At 41.1% G+C, this 21429-nt stretch overlaps 1 protein-coding gene across 1 annotated transcript in view; it reads left to right on the top strand.

Annotated features, from left to right (window-relative positions):
- The window catches only part of DEPDC5 (DEP domain containing 5, GATOR1 subcomplex subunit), a 2513958-nt gene that overhangs the window by 2021477 nt on the left and 471052 nt on the right, over nucleotides 1-21429 (top strand). Inside the window, exon 38 of the mRNA XM_044068865.1 lies at nucleotides 637-861. Coding sequence (XP_043924800.1) covers nucleotides 637-861 — 225 coding nt within the window. The remainder of the gene's footprint in view (nucleotides 1-636; nucleotides 862-21429) is intronic.

Here is a 21429-nt window from a genome sequence, read left to right as displayed (position 1 = left end):
AAAAGTTATAGTAGAGCTTTTGTAGTTTTTTGTTCCTTACTACTGCTTCTAATGCTTACACTGCTTTTATGGTAAAACCATGGCTGAGAACGTGGATTAATGCTACAGGATAAACTCGTTCTGGGAGTGATGTGTTGTAGTATGTTGTTTCTATTCAGCAGAACCAAAAGTTAGGCTTAGTTGGGTCTGTGTTGAGGAAGAGTTCATAGATGATAGTGTGTCAGTTATAAAGCTGCACGCTGACATAGCTTAGGATTATTGTTACAGTAGCATTGAGAACTATTGGAGAGGATGCCATTTAGATATGTGAAGCCTTACCCCCCCCCCCCATATCTGTTGTAGAGTATATGATATGACGTATGGCAACCCATGGGCAGTGGTCCAAGCTACAACCTGAGGCATGCTGTGAAAGGCAACAGTAGAATATAGTAGTTGTGCTAGGGTGGATATGCTAGTGGTGTAGCTGTCATGGAGCTTGGAGCTCCAAGGTGAAATTTATCATTGAGAAAGGGTGACCCAGAAGAGTCTTGAGTAATAAAGGCTTTTCTTGGAAGTTTACACTTTGATTCAGAGATGCAAATTAAACACTTTTGCTAATATTTTATATCTTTAATCTCTGTGTGTTTTTTTTTTCAGTTGGAATGCAGCAGTCTACTGTCTGGTACACCACTGAGATGGATGACTTGGCCACATTCCAGCGAAGTTGGTTCGAAGTGGCATTTGTAGCAGAAGAACATCTTCATGCCAATATTCCAGCCTTCCTCCTCCCTTGGCTTCCTAGTCGACCTGCCTCCTATGCAAGTAGGCACAGTTCCTTCAGCCGGAGTTTTGGAGGACGGAGCCAGGCCGCTGCCCTATTAGGTAGATGCACAGTACAGACGGCGGGGGAGTGGCAGTCACCAAGGGAATGATTTCACATGGATTGCTCAAGCATAGGCATTGCAAGTAAAACAATATACCCCATTGTAAGACTGTGTGCTTTTTATTAACCATGCAGAGAGCGTCTTATTTCACTGTTTGGTGAGGATCTTGTATTGTAGACAGGCTGTTTATTAGGTTATGGAGGCTACATGGATGTGAAGAAAGGGTTAACTAGCCAGGGGACCATGGGATAAAATTACACTGACATTAAGGCCCAGTGCTGGTACATTTGTGAGTACTGGCTAGAGATACTGTTTCCTAAAGAAAAATTTGAACCAATGAATAGCTCAGTTATGGATATAGAATAACTCTGTAGATAATGTTAGGCCTCGTGATTTATAGAGGACATCTGAGTTGGGTCCAGATGGTGATTTATCATTCTTTAATTGCACAGCAGCTACATCTCTCATGGTTTACATCTTTATCCCTTACATGACATTAAAAAGTGTGGGCACTGCCATAGCCCTCATATCTTTCTCACCGTTTACACTACTTTTATTTTCAGATAGTCATTGTAGAAAGGTATTTGCTTTCAGTACCGAGGAAGCTACACAGAGAATTCCTTGTGTGGCCATTGCATACTGAAGCAGGATCATTATTTGCTTTGCCTGTTTTGCCATTGACTTTCTTAATGTATTCCTTACTGCTGCGATTGCCAGCAGCTTAGCAGTGCCACTCACAGTGACCATCCAGGGCTTGTCAGCTTTCACACTGTTCATTTTACAAAGATAAAAATGTGGCTGGGCACAGGAAAGGATATTGTTCACAGATTAACAGATTATTATCAGCTCTAGGGAGGCATGCTTAAGGTAAAGGATTAGGACTCCTGAGCACAGCTTTCTTGCAAAGTTTTTAACAGAGTGTGGCATTTCTGCAATTCACTTCCTCTTTCAGGTAAATGTTAGCCTGTCTTTCTGCAGCTGCACAGCTGCCTGACCAGTGAGAGAGAAAGCCTCTTTCCAAAAGTACCGTAGAACCCCTGGGTTGAAATGGTAGTGGACACTTCCTCCCAAACTGAATTTAAGAAAGTGCCATGGTTAAAGGCTTGAGACTGTGTTCTTCCATGGCAGATATGGAGTCTAACTCTGGTCCCAAAGAGGTTTCTGCTTTGGTTGTGTCTCCCTGAGTTAAAGTTTCCTTCACCTGCTGAAGTTTACGTTTTTTTAGAAGAAATGAGAGCTGACAGGCATTCTGTCTTGAGATCTGTTGTTTCATTTCTACTAATAGTAGTTTTTAAGATTTTACCATATTAATAGTTTCTTAGAATCTGACAAAATGTGAGTGACACAATGTTTCATCTAGGAGATCAGGTAGACAGAACCACCCTGTGGGGTAAATAAAACTTCCCAGTGGGGTAGACAGAACTTCCCAGTGGGCTAGACAGAACTTCCCCGTGGGGTGTACCACAGTCTTTGCAGCTGTACATCTTCCTTCTAATGCAGGTAGCCCTGATGCTGTTCTCAGCAGCTGCTGCTGCTTCTGTGCCCACTTTGTCAACTGTGCCTCTGTTTTTGTTCCTTCAGTGCCTGGTGCATCTGGTGACTAGGAACGTAGGTCATCATAGGAAATGCCCCATAAAGAGTCATTTCACTCCCTCATTTGAGCCTTCCATTTGTACTGAAGATCCAGAGCTTTTTCCCTCTGTCTCAAACTAACAAGGATGATGGATTCTTCTTGTTTTGTTTTGTTACTAGATATAACCCCCTCCCAGGACCCTCCTTCGAGGAATTCTTCAGAATTATGAACACCCCTGTCTTTCAAAAACAATGCATTAATACCTGCTTAAATTAGACGTCCTTTTGTAAAGGATGCTACTCAGACATAGTGAACACTGGTCAGTTAGGTTAAGCAGATCTGTGGGCAGGTAGGCAAGGTATCTTTATTGCTTCTGCTGTCCTGCCCAAACTGAAAGACTCCATTTGTCTTTTGTCACTCCATGAGAAGATACTGGAAAGGAACTTTAGTGCAGCTGCCATGACAAATCAGTTACAGGCTTATGTAGTGTCATATACCTTAGAAAGAATTTCTCGTTTGGTAAACTCTGTTAGGAGCCTGTAGAGAAGCTGTTCCTACTGCCTCTCAGGCAATGCAGAAACATTTTTGATGAGAGGAGTTTTACTTTAACTTTCCATATAAACTTCAAACTGCAAACACTAAAACCTAGGTCAGTTAGCAAAAACATTCTCCAGGAATCCGTCTCTACCTCTGACATTCAGCAGAGCTGACAGTTACAGTAGACATTAACAGTGTGCATTCCTTACATCTCAGGTGTAACCTTAATCCTACTGATGTTATTGATTCTGTAAGAGCTGCTGTGCAGTGTGGGTCATCTGCTGCCCTTTAGTAAATGAAACACACGAGATTGTGTCTGTTTTTTGTAGATGACCATTCCATTTGGCTAGAATATCAAACATTTAGTGGGGGACCTCTACAGTAGCATGGCAGTGCCTTTCCGCAGTAGTGCAAGGCTTTAAATTCCCAGACCATGTTCTCAGTAACTATAATGTATGCCAGCTCATGTAAGCGCTTGGTTAAAGACCCTGCAGAGGTCCAGACGTGTATCTTTCAGGAAAACAAGGCTAGGAGGAATACTGTGGAAGTTTCTATATAAATGTGAAACTATCTGTGAAAAGCAAAAGGTGCAAAATCTTGTAATGGTGGGGGTCAGTCAGTGGAACTGGTATCCCACTTCCATCAGTGATGACCTGTCTAAAATTGTTAGACTAAGCTTAGCCAGTGCAAAGAGAGCAGTCAAGCCAGTGCTTTCAACTAAGGTGGTGTAGGGTGGGGTTCTCTTTACAACCGAGTTTATATCTAAGAAGAAACCAGGAGTTCTGATGAAATTAGGCACCTGTTCTTCAAGCCATCATCCTGTGTTGCTCTAAAGATATTGAGTATCGTTGCTATACATTACCGATCTCTGCTACCACACCCCTTCCAAGGATGCACAGCCTCAGAGCAGTTGAATTATTTTCAACAAAACAAATCAACGATGTAGGAAAACTTCACAGATAAAACCATTACCCTTTGGCACTTACACAGCTGACTGACACAAGGGCAGGGTGTTTGTCTGGTAGTGTTGACGGCAGTGGGAATTTACGTACTGACCCATGTAAGGGTGCTCCCTGGAGTGCGTTGTTGGGAAGGGCAGTTCATCAGTCTTGCTGCAGTAACTGTCCTCCCCTACTTGAGGTGTTTTTTAGTCTAGCAGAAGTTGAATAACTAATGGAGTGCATATATGAAATGTAGGCACTGAGAGTGGTACACTAGCTGTAGGTACTGAGAGTGGTACACGAGGCGTAGGCACTGAGAGAGTAGTACACTAGGTGAAGGTACTCAGAGTTGTATGCTATATGTGTAGGTTCTTAAAGTTGCACTCTAGGTGTGTAGGTACTGAGAGTTGTATGCTAGGTGTGTAGGTACTGAGAGTGGTACACTAGTCTTGGGTACTGAGAGTTGTACGGTAGGTTTGTGGGTATCGAGAGTTGTACACTAGGAGTAGATACCAAGAGTAATATGCTAGTTGTGTAGGTACCAAGAGTGGTACGCTAGTTGTGTAGGTGCACTAGGTGTAGGTAATGAGAGTTGTATGCTAAATGTAGATATTGAGAGTTGTATGCCAGGTGTGTACCTCTCAACTGCCTAGATTTTCTCAGAATGTCCAGGTTTTTGCCTCATATTTCTGGTCTGTTCTTCACTAAATATGTGACACTCTGGATTTTTTGTGGTGAATCAGTGAGGATTGAATTCAATAAATAATGACAGGCATTAGTTTCAGACTTCATATCCTTCAGAAAATGCATGTTTGTAAGAACAATATTTAAAAGTTGTCCCTATTTTTAGGGCTTTGTCCCCCCCCCCCCTTGTTATTTTTGCCTTTGTCCAGATTTTTTGTGCTAAGAGCTTGAGAGCTATGGAGGTACCAGGAGTTGTATGCCAGGTGTGTAGCTACCGAGAGTGGTATATGTGTAGGTACCTAGAGTTTTACACCAGGTGTGTAGGTACTGGGAGTGGTAGGCCAAGTGTGTAGGTACCGGGAGTGGTAGGCCAGGTGTGTAGATACTGAGAGTGGTACGCCAGGTGTGTAGGTACTGAGAGTGGGACGCCAGGTGTGTAGGTCCTGAGAGTGATACATTAGATGTTGAGCAGCCACAGTAGAAGCCGTTGCCTGGACCCGTGTCAGGAGTCCCTCATGTGTTAATGAGGCAGGCAGTCATAGGTCAGTACTTTGTACTTAGTAAGTTGGGCCAAATTCCTTTTTATAAGGAGATACAAGTCTTCCTATGATAGTAAGGTTGGAGGCAAAATCTTGAAAGGAAATGCCTGTAAATGGACATGTTATTTTTCTTTTGGAACATTTTCTAGCCATTTATCCCTATTGATATGCAAGTTAAAGGCTCTTCTTTTTATTCCTTGGTGCTTTTTGCCCCCATACCCACCAGCCATCAAGAATTCCTCCCAAGTCAAACATGTCCATTCATTTCCCTTTTGGACAATTTCACCCAGGCTCAAAAGAGCTGTTCAGAGAGGGATGTCATCCAAGCAGCAGTGAGAGTGTTTTTTTTTTCCTCCACATGTGCCCCTACATCTGCTTGCACTTGCACTTAGGTGAGCTCCCTTCACCACCCAAAGCCAAATGTATCTGCCCTTCCCTAGACAAGGGCTCATAGACCACCTTATTTGTCTACCATGACCTAACCTAAATGTGCTCCATCCCACCAGATGGATGAGTTTGCCTTATCCCCCAGACTGGTACCTTAAGGCATCCTTATCTTCTAGTTCCAACTGGCCAGTTTCTTCCTTTACTCAGCACCTCAAGTCATTCCTGCTGTGGACTATAGAACTGGCTCTGAAGACTCCATCCCCTGTTGGTGACATTGGCACTGTGTCACTTATGGGGAATCCTGTGTGCCCCCCCGACGTGTGCACAACCCCACAACCACATGCCCTATGAGAGATGGCTTCACTGGCTCAAGATTGCATGCCTGTCTCCCCAAGTCAGCAGCTTCTGTGCAAAGCTTCCACTTGTACCAGCGAACTGCCATACCAAGAACCACCTCTTCCAGCACCAGGAGGAGGAAGACAATCCTATCACTCACTCCCATCTCCCTTCCCAGGAGGAACAAGGCAATCCTACTGCTCAATCCCAGTTCCTTTCCCAAGAGGAGCAAGGCAATCCTACCACTCACTCTCATCTCCCTTCCCAGGAGGAGCAAGGTGATCCTACTGCTCACTTTTCATCTCCCTTCCCAGGAGGAACAAGGCAATCCTACTGCTCACTCCCAGTTCCTTTCCCAAGAGGAGCAAGGCAATCCTACCACTCAGTCTCATCTCCCTTCCCAGGAGGAGCAAGGTGATCCTACCACTTACTCCCATTTCCCTTCCCTGCTTGGCTTTTCTAGCACCCAAGCTACCTGTCACAGTAGGGTCATCGGGATTTCAGTCAGGGTTTTATCTCTTTTGTGCCTGGTGAACACTGTTTGTAGTATTACAGAATAAGTGGTTAAGTGAATGATTTAAAACTTACCTTAGTAGTTTCCAAAGTTACATTCTAGTAAGTTATTAATCCATACATTTTGTTAGTGGAGTGAGGAAACAGATTAATTTCAGTATTTTCTCCTGTTCCTCCACATCTAAGGATATGTTGCTGTTTTTGCCAGATGAATGAAGTTTAAAAGATGGCACAGTACTTGTATTTCCTTTGGCTTTGGTGTCCCAAGTTTGGGCCCAAAAGAGAAGAGGATTGGGTTGGAAAGGATTACATTCCACCGATATCTTCTGGGACGGGGATTCAGAGGTCATTGAATGTGCTGTTCTGGGAGGAAATCCTTTCTGTCATCAGAGTTCTCTGATAACAACAGACCTTTAACATATGCTGGGGGAAGCATACGTCAGTGCTGAGCCTGTACTGCATTTCTGCCTTACCAGAAAACATGGACAACTTTCTTAGTGAGCCGCCCCAAAAAAAATGTATGTCTAGGCAACTGTACTGACTCAGAATTAGTCACAACCATGTTGGAAACTAGCTGTAACTGCCCTTAGTTTTGGTAGATGATGGTGGTGAGACCCCCGAATGTTTGGACATTTAGGAAAACATAACATCTTGTTACTGAGCTCCCTGTTCACTGAGGAGCATGTATGCACATACCATCCAGATGGTGTATTATTACCTGAACACCTTAACCATTATGCCAAACCCCATTAGTAGAAAACAATGCCTTTTCAGTGTGAAACTCAGCAAGTCCCTGTGACACATGACTTTGCTATCCTTCCATGTTCTGTCAACTTCAAACTTCCATTGATATACCGGAGGATAGTGTTATAGAGGATAGCCTTTTCAAAGCTTTGTCAAACCTGCTAACCTCCAGCACAGGAGGTGTAAGAACACGCTAAAGAATTACAGATACTCAGTTGTGGTGTGCTATATTTTAACAAATACTCAGTTGTGGTGTGCTGTATTTTACAGATACGCAGTTGTGGTGTACTATATTTTACAGATACACAGTTGTGTGCTACGTTTTACATATACCCAGTCGTGGTGTGCTATATTTTACAGATACGCATTTGTGGTGCGTTATATTTTACAGATACTCAGTTGTGGTGTGCTATATTGTGGTGTGTTACATTTTATAGATACTCTGTTGTGGTTTGCCTTGTTTTACAGATACTCATTTATGGTGTGCTGTATTTTACAGATACACAGTTGTGTGCTACGTTTTACATATACCCAGTCGTGGTGTGCTATATTTTACAGATACACATTTGTGGTGTGTTATATTTTACAGATACTCAGTTGTGGTGTGCTATATTGTGGTGTGTTACATTTTACAGATACTCGGTTGTGGTATGCTATATTGTGGTGTGTTACTCGGTTGTAGTTTGCCTTGTTTTACAGATACTCATTTATGGTGTGCTGTATTTTACAGATACTCAGTTATGGTGTGCTGTATTTTACAGATAGTTGTGGTGTGCTTTATTTTACAGATAGTTATGGTGTGCTATATTTTACAGATAGTTATGGTGTGCTTTATTTTACACATACTCAGTCGTGGCGTGCTATATTTTACAGATACGCATTTGTGGTGTGTTATATTTTACAGATACTCAGTTGTGGTGTGCTATATTGTGGTGTGTTATATTTTTACAGATACTTAGTAGTGGTATGTTATAATTTACAGATACTCAGTTGTGGTGTGCCTTATTTTACAGATACTCAGTTGTGGTGTGCTGTATTTTACAGATACTCAGTTGTGGTGTGCTATATTTTACAGATACTCAGTTGTGGTGTGCTGTATTTTACAGATACTCAGTTGTGGTTTGCTGTATTTTGCAGATACTCAGTTATGGTGTGCTGTATTTTGCAGGTACTCAGTTATGGTGTGCTGTATTTTACAGATAGTCAGTTGTGTGCTGTATTTTGCAGACATTCAGTTATGGTGTGTTGTATTTTACAGATATTCAGTTGTGGTGTGCTATATTTTACAGATACACAGTTGTGGTGTGCTACGTTTTACAGATACTCAGTTGTGTTGTGCTGTATTTGAAGGTACCAGTAGGCTTTCCTTCAGAGCTAGAGTAGGAAGCCTTCGGTGCTCTCTTTAGTGGTCCTCTCATCCTCAGCTGTGAGGTAAGGCTGACGTGGATCAACTGGAGGAAAATGGATAAGAGAGAAGCTGTACATGGGCTTTAACAGTCTGAAAAGGTTTATCTACCCTTTGGATAGGATGACCTAGAAGAAATGTCCTTCAAAGTAACAACCTTATGTCGGACATCAGCGCCAACTTCCGAATCAACAGCCCGTGCAGACCAGAAGGTGGACTTGCGTGCTTGAAAATGACAGTCATCGGTAGCCCACTCTGATGTCCATCGTAAAGATCAGTGCTGTGGTGTAATCCATAGCTGTAGGTGAATATGAACATTTTGACCTGATTTCTGGACATGCTGGGGACAGTAGTCTGTTGTTCAGTAGAAAGTAAAAGGAACCCTTACCATCTCCTATTCATTTTTACCACAAGAAGCATTTGATCTTTAGCCCATTGGCTCCTTCCAGATGACTTCCATAGAGTCACAAGCATCCAGTTTGGGAAAATAATTTCTCTCTCACTGAAATACTTGTTGGCATTTCTGTTTATGTGGTACGTCTGTTGCATTTACCTTGGGGATCTCCCTCTGAAACTCATAATATACCATGAAAAGATAATAAGAAAGTGTGCCTGCAGGAGATAAGATTCCCCCAAAAGATCACCATTATTTCCTGCCGAGATCAGATCCCCCCAAAAGATCACCATTATCTCCTGCCGAGATCAGATCCCCCCAAAGATCACCATTATCTCCTGCCGAGATCAGATCCCCCCAAAATATCACCATTATCTCCTGCAGGAGATCAGATCCCCCAAAAGATCACCATTATCTCCTGCCAGTTTTGTGTTGGGAAAAACATGTGTGGACATTTCAGCACTGCAAAATGTTTACTAGGAAAGTTCTTCTCCACAGCACATGAAACTGCAGATCAGATCATTCCTGCAGCAATGGGAGGTCATTGTGTCAGCCCATGGGACATCATTTCCATTCAGAAAACTGTCCCCTAAAGAAAAGGGCCATCAAAAGAAGATGGACAAACCCAAAAGTTGATTACCTGTGTGTTTTTTAGAGCATATTTCGCTGTAGTGGCCCTATCATTTCTGCATGAGCTTGAGACTGCTGGACTCCAGACGGACACAGTTGTGTCCACCCACAACCCCAGTACCTCCATTTCTACATTACCACCTATTGTAACCATTTCTGAGTCATACAATGGGATCAGTGCTTATAGAGCAAACCAGGCCTCTGAAAATTACTGTGCTACAGCAGAAGGCTGGTTCCAATGTGTCTGCTGGGGGGGGGGGGGTCATTCCAATGTGAATTGTTCAAGCTTTTCATGGACCTTTACCTTTCCAGGCAATTCCATGATCTGGCATTGACAGATTCCTGGTAAGGTTCTTTCTATGTCAGCATTTCATGGGCACTACTACAACTGATAGAGGCGATATACTACTCCTTCCAGACTGATGTCTGACTAGTGGGCATGTGCACCACCTCCCATGTTTTTTGGTTATAGAAGATTGCACAAGAATATGCTTGTGGTAGTCTGATAGAGGTTAGCCACTTTCTATTACCTGCAGCTAAATCCATCTACCTTGTGTTGTCAGAGTTTCTAAAAGGAAGAGGGACCCTTACCTAGCTGGAATGTATGATTTGGACCTCGGCAGCGAAGATAAACCTGGTCTGTATGGGCTTAACTGTATTGCATGGACTATGAAAACACTTTCTACATGTTTTCTATCAAAAGATGTCTGCTGTCTGGAAACCCTTAACCTTAAGAGAACTCATTCTAAAATATATCATCTTGAATTTCTCCAATTCTCACAAAAGGTATCTAGAACTTTTGGGAATAGAGATGCCCATTTGCACGACCATACCATCTATAATTTAGACCGTTGAAGATGCATTTGGGGTGCTGTTGTTGGGCCAGCCTGTCAGCTGCCTGTCCCAAAGAAACCTGATTGCTTTTATAGGGGACAAGAGAAGTAAAATGTTTGTAATACAACCCAGTGTCAGACACAGCAGTGGCACCTATGGATTAATACAACCCAGTGTCAGACACAGCAGTGGCACCTATGGGTTGATACAACCCAGTGTCAGACACAGCAGTGGCACCTATGGATTAATACAACCCAGTGTCAGACACAGCAGTGGCACCTATGGATTAATACAACCCAGTGTCAGACACAGCAGTGGCACCTATGGATTAATACAACATAGTGTCAGACACAGCAGTGGCACCTATGGATTAATACAACATAGTGTCAGACACAGCAGTGGCACCTATGGATTAATACAACCCATTGTCAGACACAGCAGTGGCACCTATGGATTAATACAACCCAGTGTCAGACACAGCAGTGGCACCTATGGATTATACAACCCAGTGTCAGACACAGCAGTGGCACCTATGGATGCAGTAAAACATTTCAGAACTGGTATCCAGGCAAAGTATCCTCCTCACTGATTGGGAAACCAGACAACCCAGTGTCAAACACAGCAGTGGCACCTATGGATGCAGTAAACTATTTCAGAACTGGTATCCAGGCAAAGTATCCTACTCACTGATTGGGAAACCAGTATGGTAGTCCAGTTTAGTAAGAAAATATCATCCTCCTTTGGAATCAGGACCAGAAATCGTCAGATCCACATGCTTCTATATCTGAGGTGAGGGGAACATTGATCTGAAAACAGAAGATATATCCAGTGAATTGAGAGAAGAAACCTTTAAAGCCAGGCTTTGTAAATTACAAGAGGATGCCTTGAAACCCAGGAAACTGACAATTAAGTGTCTCTGCTGTGACACAGATGCCTGTCCTTGAGGGAGAAGAATAGTCAGTGCACTGTTTTGAAAAGGTGTTGCTGGCTTAGGTTTCGGAATTTGTGAAGATTTTATGGAGTGATTGGTAAATGTATTCTCACAAAAGGTATCTAGAACTTTTGGGAATAGAGATGCCCATTTGCATGGCCATACCATCTCTAATTTAGACTGTTGAAGATGCATTTGGGGTGCTGTTGTTGGGCCATTTTTGGACCTTCTTTCCTAGAAGTGTTTAAGCGTTTGGAAGAAAAGCAGAAAACTGTACAATCTGTAAAACAATTTTCTCTTTCCCACTTTCTAAGTATAGCAGGAACTGTCACACAGCACAGTTGCCCTTTTTTGACTTGCAGTCAAGAATGGAGCAATTTAAAAGGAGAAAATGTTTTGAGGGGAAAGCAGCAGGCATGAGGTAGCCATAATACCCGACCATACAGCCCCCTCCCATCCCACTTCTCTCCCTTCCATTCTATGTAGGAAACCCTCATAAGAAAACCGATTCAGCCTGAGCACACCCCTCTGGGTAAGAGCGAGACAGTTGCTACTGTATACTGGATGGGGCTGCTGTCTCCCAAACCAGATCAGATATGTTTATCACTACTAATTTTGGGACAACTTTGTACACACTGGGACCATATAAAATGGTTCCCAAGCTACAACAAGGGAGTGTTCTACTTAGGACTTTCTAGTGGTAAAACAGAGCAGTTCCTGGAGACCAGTCTTGGGTCTTTGCAGATTAAATTTGTTACTATAAATAAAAACATATGAAATGCTGTTTTTTGGGTCCTGCGCCCTCTGCGTATTACTACGAATAAAAACATATGAAATGCTGTTTTTTGGGTCCTGCGCCCTCTGCGTATAACAAACACATTTCTGGTGACTTGGGGTTGGGGGTTGGCATAATGATTGAGGTATTTATCTCACAAACAAGAGACACAAAATTTGATTCTCACTAATAGAAATTGGCAAGGCCCTGGTCCTGGTCCTCCAGGGTAGCTAGTCTAGTACTTACCTATAAACCTAGAGATGTGAATGACACTTACTTGCACAATTCTGTTCACAGGGAACACATGCAATTCCTTTATTTTTTGGCTGATAAAAAATGCTGCCAGTGTTTGTTTTTGTCATTTGATCTGTTTACTGTGTCCATGATAATTATGTAATACTTAGACCTGGATTCACACACCCCTTGTCCCTCTCAGCAAGTCCATGCCATACACTTATCAGTGTCTGACCAGCTTGTGTATCCCTATCAGCCTACAGAAATCCAGTATGTGACATCCCATCTGCAGAGATGTTATTGGGACTGTACTAGATACGAAGTTAGGTTGTGTTGGTACCCCACAGAAACTGCTTGTACACTAGTACTAATCCAGAAAATGCAGCTAACAGCAAGTGTTGTCTTGAAAGGCAGTAGGATACATGTTTGCCTCCATTCTAATGAATAAAGATGTATTAATCAGGGTTTTCATGAGAAATTTCAGTAGTACCTTACAAATCAGTGAAAGCAGCATTGCTGTCCTCAAGAAAAGTAAGTAATAAATAAATGTGAAGGAGATTATGGCCTTGATGTGATATATTGCAGATTTTCAAGGCAGTGTTCTACCATAGGTTACAAAAACACTGACATCTAGTAGCACTGTAATGTGGTACAGTAGGCTAAGAGGGACCCATTTCTGTCCATTATTCTGGTTGGTGATAATGACAGAGGAATTGACCTTGTAGCAGGGTGTTGACTTCCAAATCGTGTAAATTTCACAAACAAGAATTCACTAGGAGACTAGCTGAGCAGTTCCCTTTCCAACCTGCATGACTGGAAACTGAATAAGCAAGTCTTTCAGATCGTGATACAGAAGTTACAGAAATGTACTTCTTTGTCACCCAGGGACAGCCATTAGCTAAATAAATTATGTTTCTATTACCCACGCATGGGAGCTTTGGTATTCTGTACCTTTTTCCAAACCCTGGGGTAAGGGTCTTTATGTATTTCTATCCACCCGGGTTTGACTGCCCTTTCTTTCCCTCCCTGTATGAATTACAGAAAACGACAATTCTGGGCACATTGTAGGTGCTAACATCAGAGACTGAAACAATACTAATTTCATGACCTGTAGTCATACCCTGACTTTAGGAATGGAGTCCTTTCCTGTCCTGGAATTAGAAATCCAAAATACTTGGAGAAAGTAAAACAAGGATAGCCAGTTGCTAATGAGGCTTTCATCCAGGCAGCCAACAGTGGGGTTTCTTGATAGCCTACGTCCCTGCCCCATGTGGCCCTGACTTGCATCCAAAATGGGACACACAGTGCTGTAGTAATGATGACTTGCTCGCTCCTACTTATGTGCCTTAATCCAGCAGTATTACTATTGCTTTGCTTGGTGGATCTATACAGACATACTAGCACTTTTGTGCTGCTGTACCCCAAAGCCTATGATTTGAGGTTGTGAAAAAGTGGATGAGGACATGCCTTTCACCCTGAAATGAGTAAACTGGTGTCAGCCACTTACTCTGACCTCCCCATCTATATCTGGGCCTCGCTAGATTTCACAGGCAGCTTTTCTTGACATTCTTGTTGCCACCAATGTCTGAATTACTGGACTGTAGTTGTCCGGGGAGCACATATCTTCTCCATTAAGCAGGAAGGGCAAGAACGTCTGTTTTGTAATCGTGCCATTTTCTTGTTGGCCAAACATCTGTTAGATTTGAGTGATTTATTTAATGTTTTCTTGATCTTGAAGCATCACAGTAAACAAAAAAATATACAGTCTTCAGAAAACGTATTTCAGTCTTTGAAACAGTCTTCTTCCAAGTTGGCTTTTATACAGTTATCAGAAGTTACAGTGTTTTATCTTTAAACAACGTGCTTCTCAATTTGGTACTAGGCATTATTGTACCTCATTTTGTCAGTGCTTTGTCATACTTATCTGTTAACCAGATAGGCCCACTGGACAGAACATCCCTTTTCAAGGGTGACCCTTAGACAATGTCTGGTTAAGTGATTTGATCACACAGTAGGCAAACGAGAGATGAGAGAATCAAATCCTGTACCATAGGATCTCCAGTTCGCAACCTTAATCTCTGCACCATCTGCCAGATTGTTGCAGTTATAACATTATTTCCCATCAGCTTCTCCGTTCCAGGACATTTACTCATAAAACATAAAATAAACTCCTGCTACTTATTGTTTGAAACCTTTATTAAATTATCACTAAAGACACAGGCAAACGTACATTAATATAAAAGAAAACAAAGTGTATTAAGATGTTTCCGCTTACATATATTATACATCACATATGTTCTTTTTTATAACTAATTCTGAACCCATCCAAAACTAAACTGATGCTCTTTCATCCCAGTAAAGCATGAGATCCCTTAACTCTATTCCAAATATATTCCTCTAACAACACCATAATAATAACAACCATACCCCAAACAAAATTAGTAGGTGTTCTAATTGACAATAACTTGAAATTCGACAAGCATCTATCTCAATCAAAAAGACACATATTAAACTAGGTTCAGTGTTCAGAATTAAGCCTTTCCTCACTAACACTACAAGAGAGGCAATAACTAAAACTTGTCTACTTTCCACCTTGCTGTATGCCTCTCTTATCTTCACTAATCTAAAGAAAACTGATCTAGTCAAGTTTGAAACGTGATACAATAAAGTAACTAAATTCACTACTAACTTCCCCCATAGGTGTCACTAGTGCTCTGCCTTACATTAACTCAACTGGCTAGAATTACCCCATTACCTAATGTTCACAAAACTTGCTACCACTCACAGACTGGTCCACCAACCTGATAAAACCCCTGCTCTTCAACTAATGCTTCAACCTTATACCAACACTTGAGTACTCCGATCCTCAAATAAATCATCATTACAGGTCTCCAAATTCAACAATAATGCCAGGGACTTTCTGTATTCTAACTTTCTCCAAAACATGGAATACTATCCTTCAACACATTATAACTACTGCTGACCTAACTCACTTTAAAGAAAAGCTACTTAGGGGTTACCTCAGTAACAATTGGCTCTGCTCATGTCCTCGTCCTGGCTAAATCCGATTCCGTTATCCACCATCTCATCCACCTATTTTTCTACCATTCTATATCTACCATATGTAACTTGTCTTACTTATTACTATACCTCTTATCTCAACCCCCCCTCCTCTTCAGTATTAATTTTAACCATTTAATATCTCTTCCCTTACTACCCCCTTACTTGTACATATTAACTCTCACTGTCCTCTCCCCTATTTATCTTAACTTTACATTAACCCCCCATCTATTATTATCTCTTCTACCTCTGCTATCTTCTCTTCTCTCACCTCCATTCCCTAATCTATTTCACTACCTAGTTTGATTGCATTTCTTATCTGGTCTAAAGACACTTTGCAGATTTGGGAAATAATCTTACTCTGATGAAATATTGTTTGGTAATAAAGTGTGTGCATCATATTCTAGTCTATGTTGACTCAATCTAACTTGGTGATGTATGTAACTAGTGCATCTCATGTAATTTAATTGCCTCTCGAGCATTTCGCCCGGGGCCTCCACTGAAAATGGGCTCTTGCCCAGTCAGACTATCCCAATAAACAAATGTTACATAACTCTTCTCAGTCCAACATCAGTGTCAGTGGAACAGCAGGTAGTGCACTCTCCTTTGGTGCAGAAGGCTGTAGGTTGTATTTTCAGACCAGGTAGTTCAACTACTGACACTGTAGTGGAGCATAAGGAGGCTGATGCACTCCTGAGTGTGCCGTCTTTCAGTTAAGATGTCAAACTACAGCCCCACCTCCTTGAGTTGGCGGTAGCTCAGGTGGATGTAAAAGATCATTTTGAAAAGAGTAGGGGAAATTCAGTAATGCCCTGGCCAAATTTCTCCTAGTAGTATAAATATCACCTTGTGTCTCACCCCAAAAAAGACTACTTGCCTAGTGGGACTTGTGACATCCCCACTTTGGGCCAGTAATTAAGGAGTCTGAATCCTCACCACTAACACTGAAGAGGGATGTTCACTTGGAACAAAAATGGATACACCCAGCATTTCCAGATGCAATTCTCTGCATCAAGTACAAGTTCCCTTAAGAGCACACAGGGAACACACTCAGTGTGGGGTCTGGGTTTCTCTATTTGTCTCCCTCCAGTAAGACTTCCACTGGCACAGCTATAGAGTTGAGACCACAGCTGAGTGTCCAAGCCAAGTTCTCCACTACTCTCTCTGTGAAATCAGTGGTTCGTGCCCCTGCTCCAAGCAGCTGATATACACACATTCTTTAAGATTTGATTTGCACAGACACACACACACCTGGGAAAGGCTGGCACAGATTTACTAGCTCCACCAGATACTTCAAAGCCAGCTACTCTAAGCCTCTTGCAAGGGTACCCAATGCACTCTCAAAGGCTGAAATATTCTCTAAAGGACCAGCCTCAATGAAAGTTTAAATATATATATATAATAATCAATAATAAAAGAACATGAACATACTAAATATTTATTTACAATAAATACTAGAGTTTCAATCACAGGAAGTATTATAAATTACAGAGGTGGACAGGTTCACACAGTTACATAAAAACACTAACTAATTTCACTATATTTTGCTGACTGATCTAAATAGTTATTATTCCCTGGTTACACACTAAAGCAAGGCAAGATGTAGTAGTTGAAGGGGTCCTTCCTTGTCACGTTACAAAAACAGACTGCTCTGAGACTTCAGTCTCACCTAGTATTAAAATTTCATTTTAGTGATGGATTACAGAATGACATCACATACACCTGGACATCCCATGCTACCCCCCTTGATTAGAAGTTGTCAGGATTTAGCGCACGTGTCAATAATACACAGAGAGAGCCTTGCTAAGATCTGCTGCAGCAGCTACTGGAAGTCATAAAACAATTTCAAGCCTCCACCCTTCCAGACTAGCAATTATGTCTCCCAAAAGACAATACAGAAAGCTTCCTAGTACAGACTGCTTTTGTCCCTGGCAGTCAGAACTGTAAGATACGATCTTTATGGCCTAAATTAAGTAATTTGATTACAGAACATTTTTCAAAGTTAGCTGCAGCTGGACTGTGATTCCTCTCTTCCTGCATCCTCTGTTAAAACATATACATTTAATTCAGTTACAGTACAGTCAGGACCCACTATTGTTACATTAATACATTTTCAGCACAAGCATCTGTCAAATCAGTTTGATGTACAAATGACATGTAATTCTGTACAAAATTCCAGCTACCTGTGCTGACATATGTTACACATCCACTGCCCTACTTCTCCTGGCATAGCTAGCAATGGATTCACTTTAGAAGCTTGAATTACTGAAATATCGAAATTCAGTATTTGGAGCCCATAAAGTGGAATTCGGAGAAGAGCAAAAGCTCAGAAACGTGAAATTCAAAACCTCGAATACCGGAGGTTTTGAATTTAGCGCTTTTGAGGTTTCGCTGTGGTTGTGGATTCAGGTAAGTGTGTGTTAAGGGTATTGGGTAGGGGCTGTGATGTGTGTCAGTATGTTTTGTTGATGTGATGTGTGTGTGTGCGAGGAGAATGTAGTTGTGTGGTGGTGTTTTGTGTGTGTTTGTATGTAGTGCGACCTTGGAGTGAGAATATTTAAGTAGGGGGGGTGTGCAGGGTGGCTTGCCCCCCTGCTTTTATGTAGTAGAGAGCTTGTGGTTGTGTGTGGGGAGGAAGGTGTGTGTGTGTGTGTGTGTGTGGGTTTATGTGTGTGTGTGTGTGTGTGTGTGTGGAGTAGATGCGCAAAATTCAAAATTTCTGGTGTGCGAGATTTTGAATTTCACGGTTCTGAGTTTTCGTGGTTTTAAATTTTCGACTTTATAGCTTCGAGATACTGAATTTTGACATTTCAGTATTTCAAGGATATAAAGTGACTTCAGCTAGCAATACCTCACATCATCACAGGACTAACCTACTTAACAAAGGATGGATAAACATATACATTGCTCAATTCCTGCCTTCCTTAAACTTTAGGGAAGGCAGTCTGTAGCATGTAGTCCAGATGTCTTCTTGGCCTCATCCCATTCTATTAGTTTTCCCTGTCTAGTTATTTGTTCCCAATATCTTGGCTTCTGTTGCCACTTTTCTCCTGTAAACTCCAGCACCCTGTTACTTAGTCTGCATATCTCTGCTTACAGTCATCCCTATGACAAAATCTCCTTTCTTCATTTTGATATTGGCTTTGTTCTTGGAGTACTTTCTGCTACGTTATGAATATAATATTCTGTACAGCTGCTGCTGCTGTTCTCCTTAATAATCTGCATCCAAAACCCCAATCTCCCCTTATTGCTTGAATTTCCTTGTTTCGTCATCATCACTTTTCACTTTTAATTAAAAATTTCTGCTTGTGTTTTCTACATGAGCCTCAACTGTGTAGTTCTAAAATATCCCTTCAAACCAGGTAATTCTAAATCACCTTGTTCCATCGGAAGGATCAACTTATCCCACTTAACCCTTTGCCCTGTTCCCTTCAAAGAATAATTCCTTCAACTGTTTATTAATTATTGGCCACAACTTCTCCTCTGGTTGATAAAAATATGCCTGACCTGCACATTTTTACTGCTTGTATCTTAGTATCCATATCCATAAACAGGAGCTTCCAGTCCAGTTTCTCAGTTTTTGTATTATCTTTTGTTTGTTTAGTCCCTTCCCAAATATCCTTAGCTGCCATAACAGAAGCATTTTTAATCCATACTTCTATATACTGTCTTATTGTTTCCCCATAAACGTGAGTGTTGCTGAACCAATTCATGAGTGGGTAAGTAATTTAGAGCTGTAACCTTTGTTTTTATATCTGAAAATACTTGAAACTGTTTCAAAATGTTCCACAACACTGAGATGTCCATTTCTGGAGTTATCAGGTACAAAATAATATTGTCTGCAAATAAAGTCAGATTTTCTTGATTACCATACCAATTATCCTTGAATTTCTGAATCCCTTATTTCTTTTCCCAGTGGCTGTAAATATAAAGCAGAAAACAAGAGGGAAATAGATAGGACACCCCTACCTGGCTCCTCTGTTCAGACACAACTTATCAGAGAGGAACCCTCCTACTTTAATCCTTGCCTCTGATCCATCATATATCCTCCGAATTAACCTTATGTTTGTGTCGGGGAATGCTCAAATTGCCTACTCTTAAAATCCTTCCTTACTCTGTCAGATGCTTACTCGACATCAAGACCCCACCAACAGTGGTCTTGTCTTACATTCTGCTTCCCTTTGGGTCATTGTTCTACTAATATAGCCAAATGTTTGCTCCCCTCCAAAAAAACACATTGATCCATTTCTGTCAGTTTTGGCATTGCCTTTGCCATTCTTTTAGCTAGTGTAGACATAAGCACTTTATAACCATGGATTAAAATTGAAAAGGGTCTATATGAAGCTGGGTCTGATGGTTCTTTGCAGTCTTTAAGTATTACAAATATTTGAGGGTTGGGAGGGTGGCCTAATGGTTAAGGTGTTTGCCTTACAAACTCAAGGTGCAGGGTTTGAGTCTCACAAGGGATAATTGGCTAGGCTTAAAATGGCTCGCAAGGGCAGTTAGCTTAGTACTAATCTATGAACCTATCTATGAACCCATGAACAGTCACCACAGCTTTCCTCCTAGATATTGGTGATTCCCCTCCTTTTAAAATACTGTTAAACCCTTTGTCAACTTTCTTCCCTCCTAAACTCCAAACTTCCATAGGAATGCCATCTGTTCATGGAGACTTTCCTGCAGATTGATTATGCATCATAGTTTTTATCTGATCTCCTGCTATCTTAATTGTTGATTATTGAGCCTCTTCTACATCTAACCTTGTCATACTCAAGTTTTCTATGAGTATTTCCATCTCTGTTCTTTCTTGATTTCCACATTTCTTTGTTTTATACAACTTTTCATACAATTTCTGAGATAGCTCTAATATCTCTACAAGATCATTGTTTTTTTTATTATAGGCTGCCTAAGTTTGATTACAACATATTCTAGTTTCTGTTGCCTAAGTCATTGTGCTAAAAGTTTTTGTGCTCTGGATTTGTTATCAAAAAAAGTTAATGAACATCAGTCTTTCTAAACTCATGCATATTATCCAGATATTCCGTTATTCTCTTTAGCACTCTGCAGTTGCACCTCTTCTTGTTCTGTGGGATTCCCCTTATTCTGCAATTCTTTAACCTTTGTTAGCTACTCTAAATAATTCCTCCTATGTCTTAACTATAGCTCTTTTTTCTACCCAATTTTTAAACTCCATTTTCATTTTATCCAACTCCCTAGCTATAATGTTTGAAGACATATCTATCTCCCCTAATAACTCTTGAATAATTTCTACTATCCTTTCCATAAATTGCTGTCTTTTTAACAGGTAAGAGGGAATTTTCCAGTGTCTCATTTTGACTTCAGTATCCTGCATCTATATCCTAGTTTTTATTGGTTCGTGATCTGAAATCGTTATTGGATATGTGTCCAAGTATATTCAGTTAAATGCAAATGTTCTGGTGAAATATAATTTCTATCTAGTCTAGCCCAGTTATTGTACATTGAGGAATAATATGTACATTTTCTCTGAGTTACATCTTCCATACTAAATATTTTCATAAATGTCTTCAAAAAACTACCCTGTTTTGATATTTATAGCTTAGCTTTTAGATACCTGAGATACATTTTCACTGTTGCAAATCAAAATGCAGTCTCCACCCATAAGTAATATTACCTGCTAAAAGCTGATTATTTCTCCCCAAAATTCTTTAAGCTCCACAATAGTTTTTGGTGGAGTATAAATACATGCATTGTAATCCTCCTTTCCTGTCAGTAGCCCCTTACTACCACAAATCTACCCTTATCTTTATTTCTTCTTCTGTCACTATTGGAACTCATCTAGCCATTAGTATAAATACTCCCCTTTTCCTTTGTCCCTGATATTCTGCTGAATCATCATCAGCCCCCTTTTTCCCATTTTTCTACATGGGGTCAGGGTATCATGTTAACTGTCTCCATCTGTCTTGATTCAGTGCCACACTCCTGCCTTCTTCAACACTCATGCCTGACTGTCGCAAATCTTTTTTCACACAATCCATCCACCTTTTTGTTGGACATCCTCGCTTCCTCT

This window comes from Protopterus annectens, chromosome 4.part0, assembly GCF_019279795.1.
Source record: "Protopterus annectens isolate FY-2018-M chromosome 4.part0, PAN1.0, whole genome shotgun sequence".
NCBI lineage: Eukaryota > Metazoa > Chordata > Ceratodontiformes > Protopteridae > Protopterus > Protopterus annectens.
Note: the sequence above shows the minus strand (reverse complement) of the source record. Positions and strands in the feature narration are given on the sequence as shown.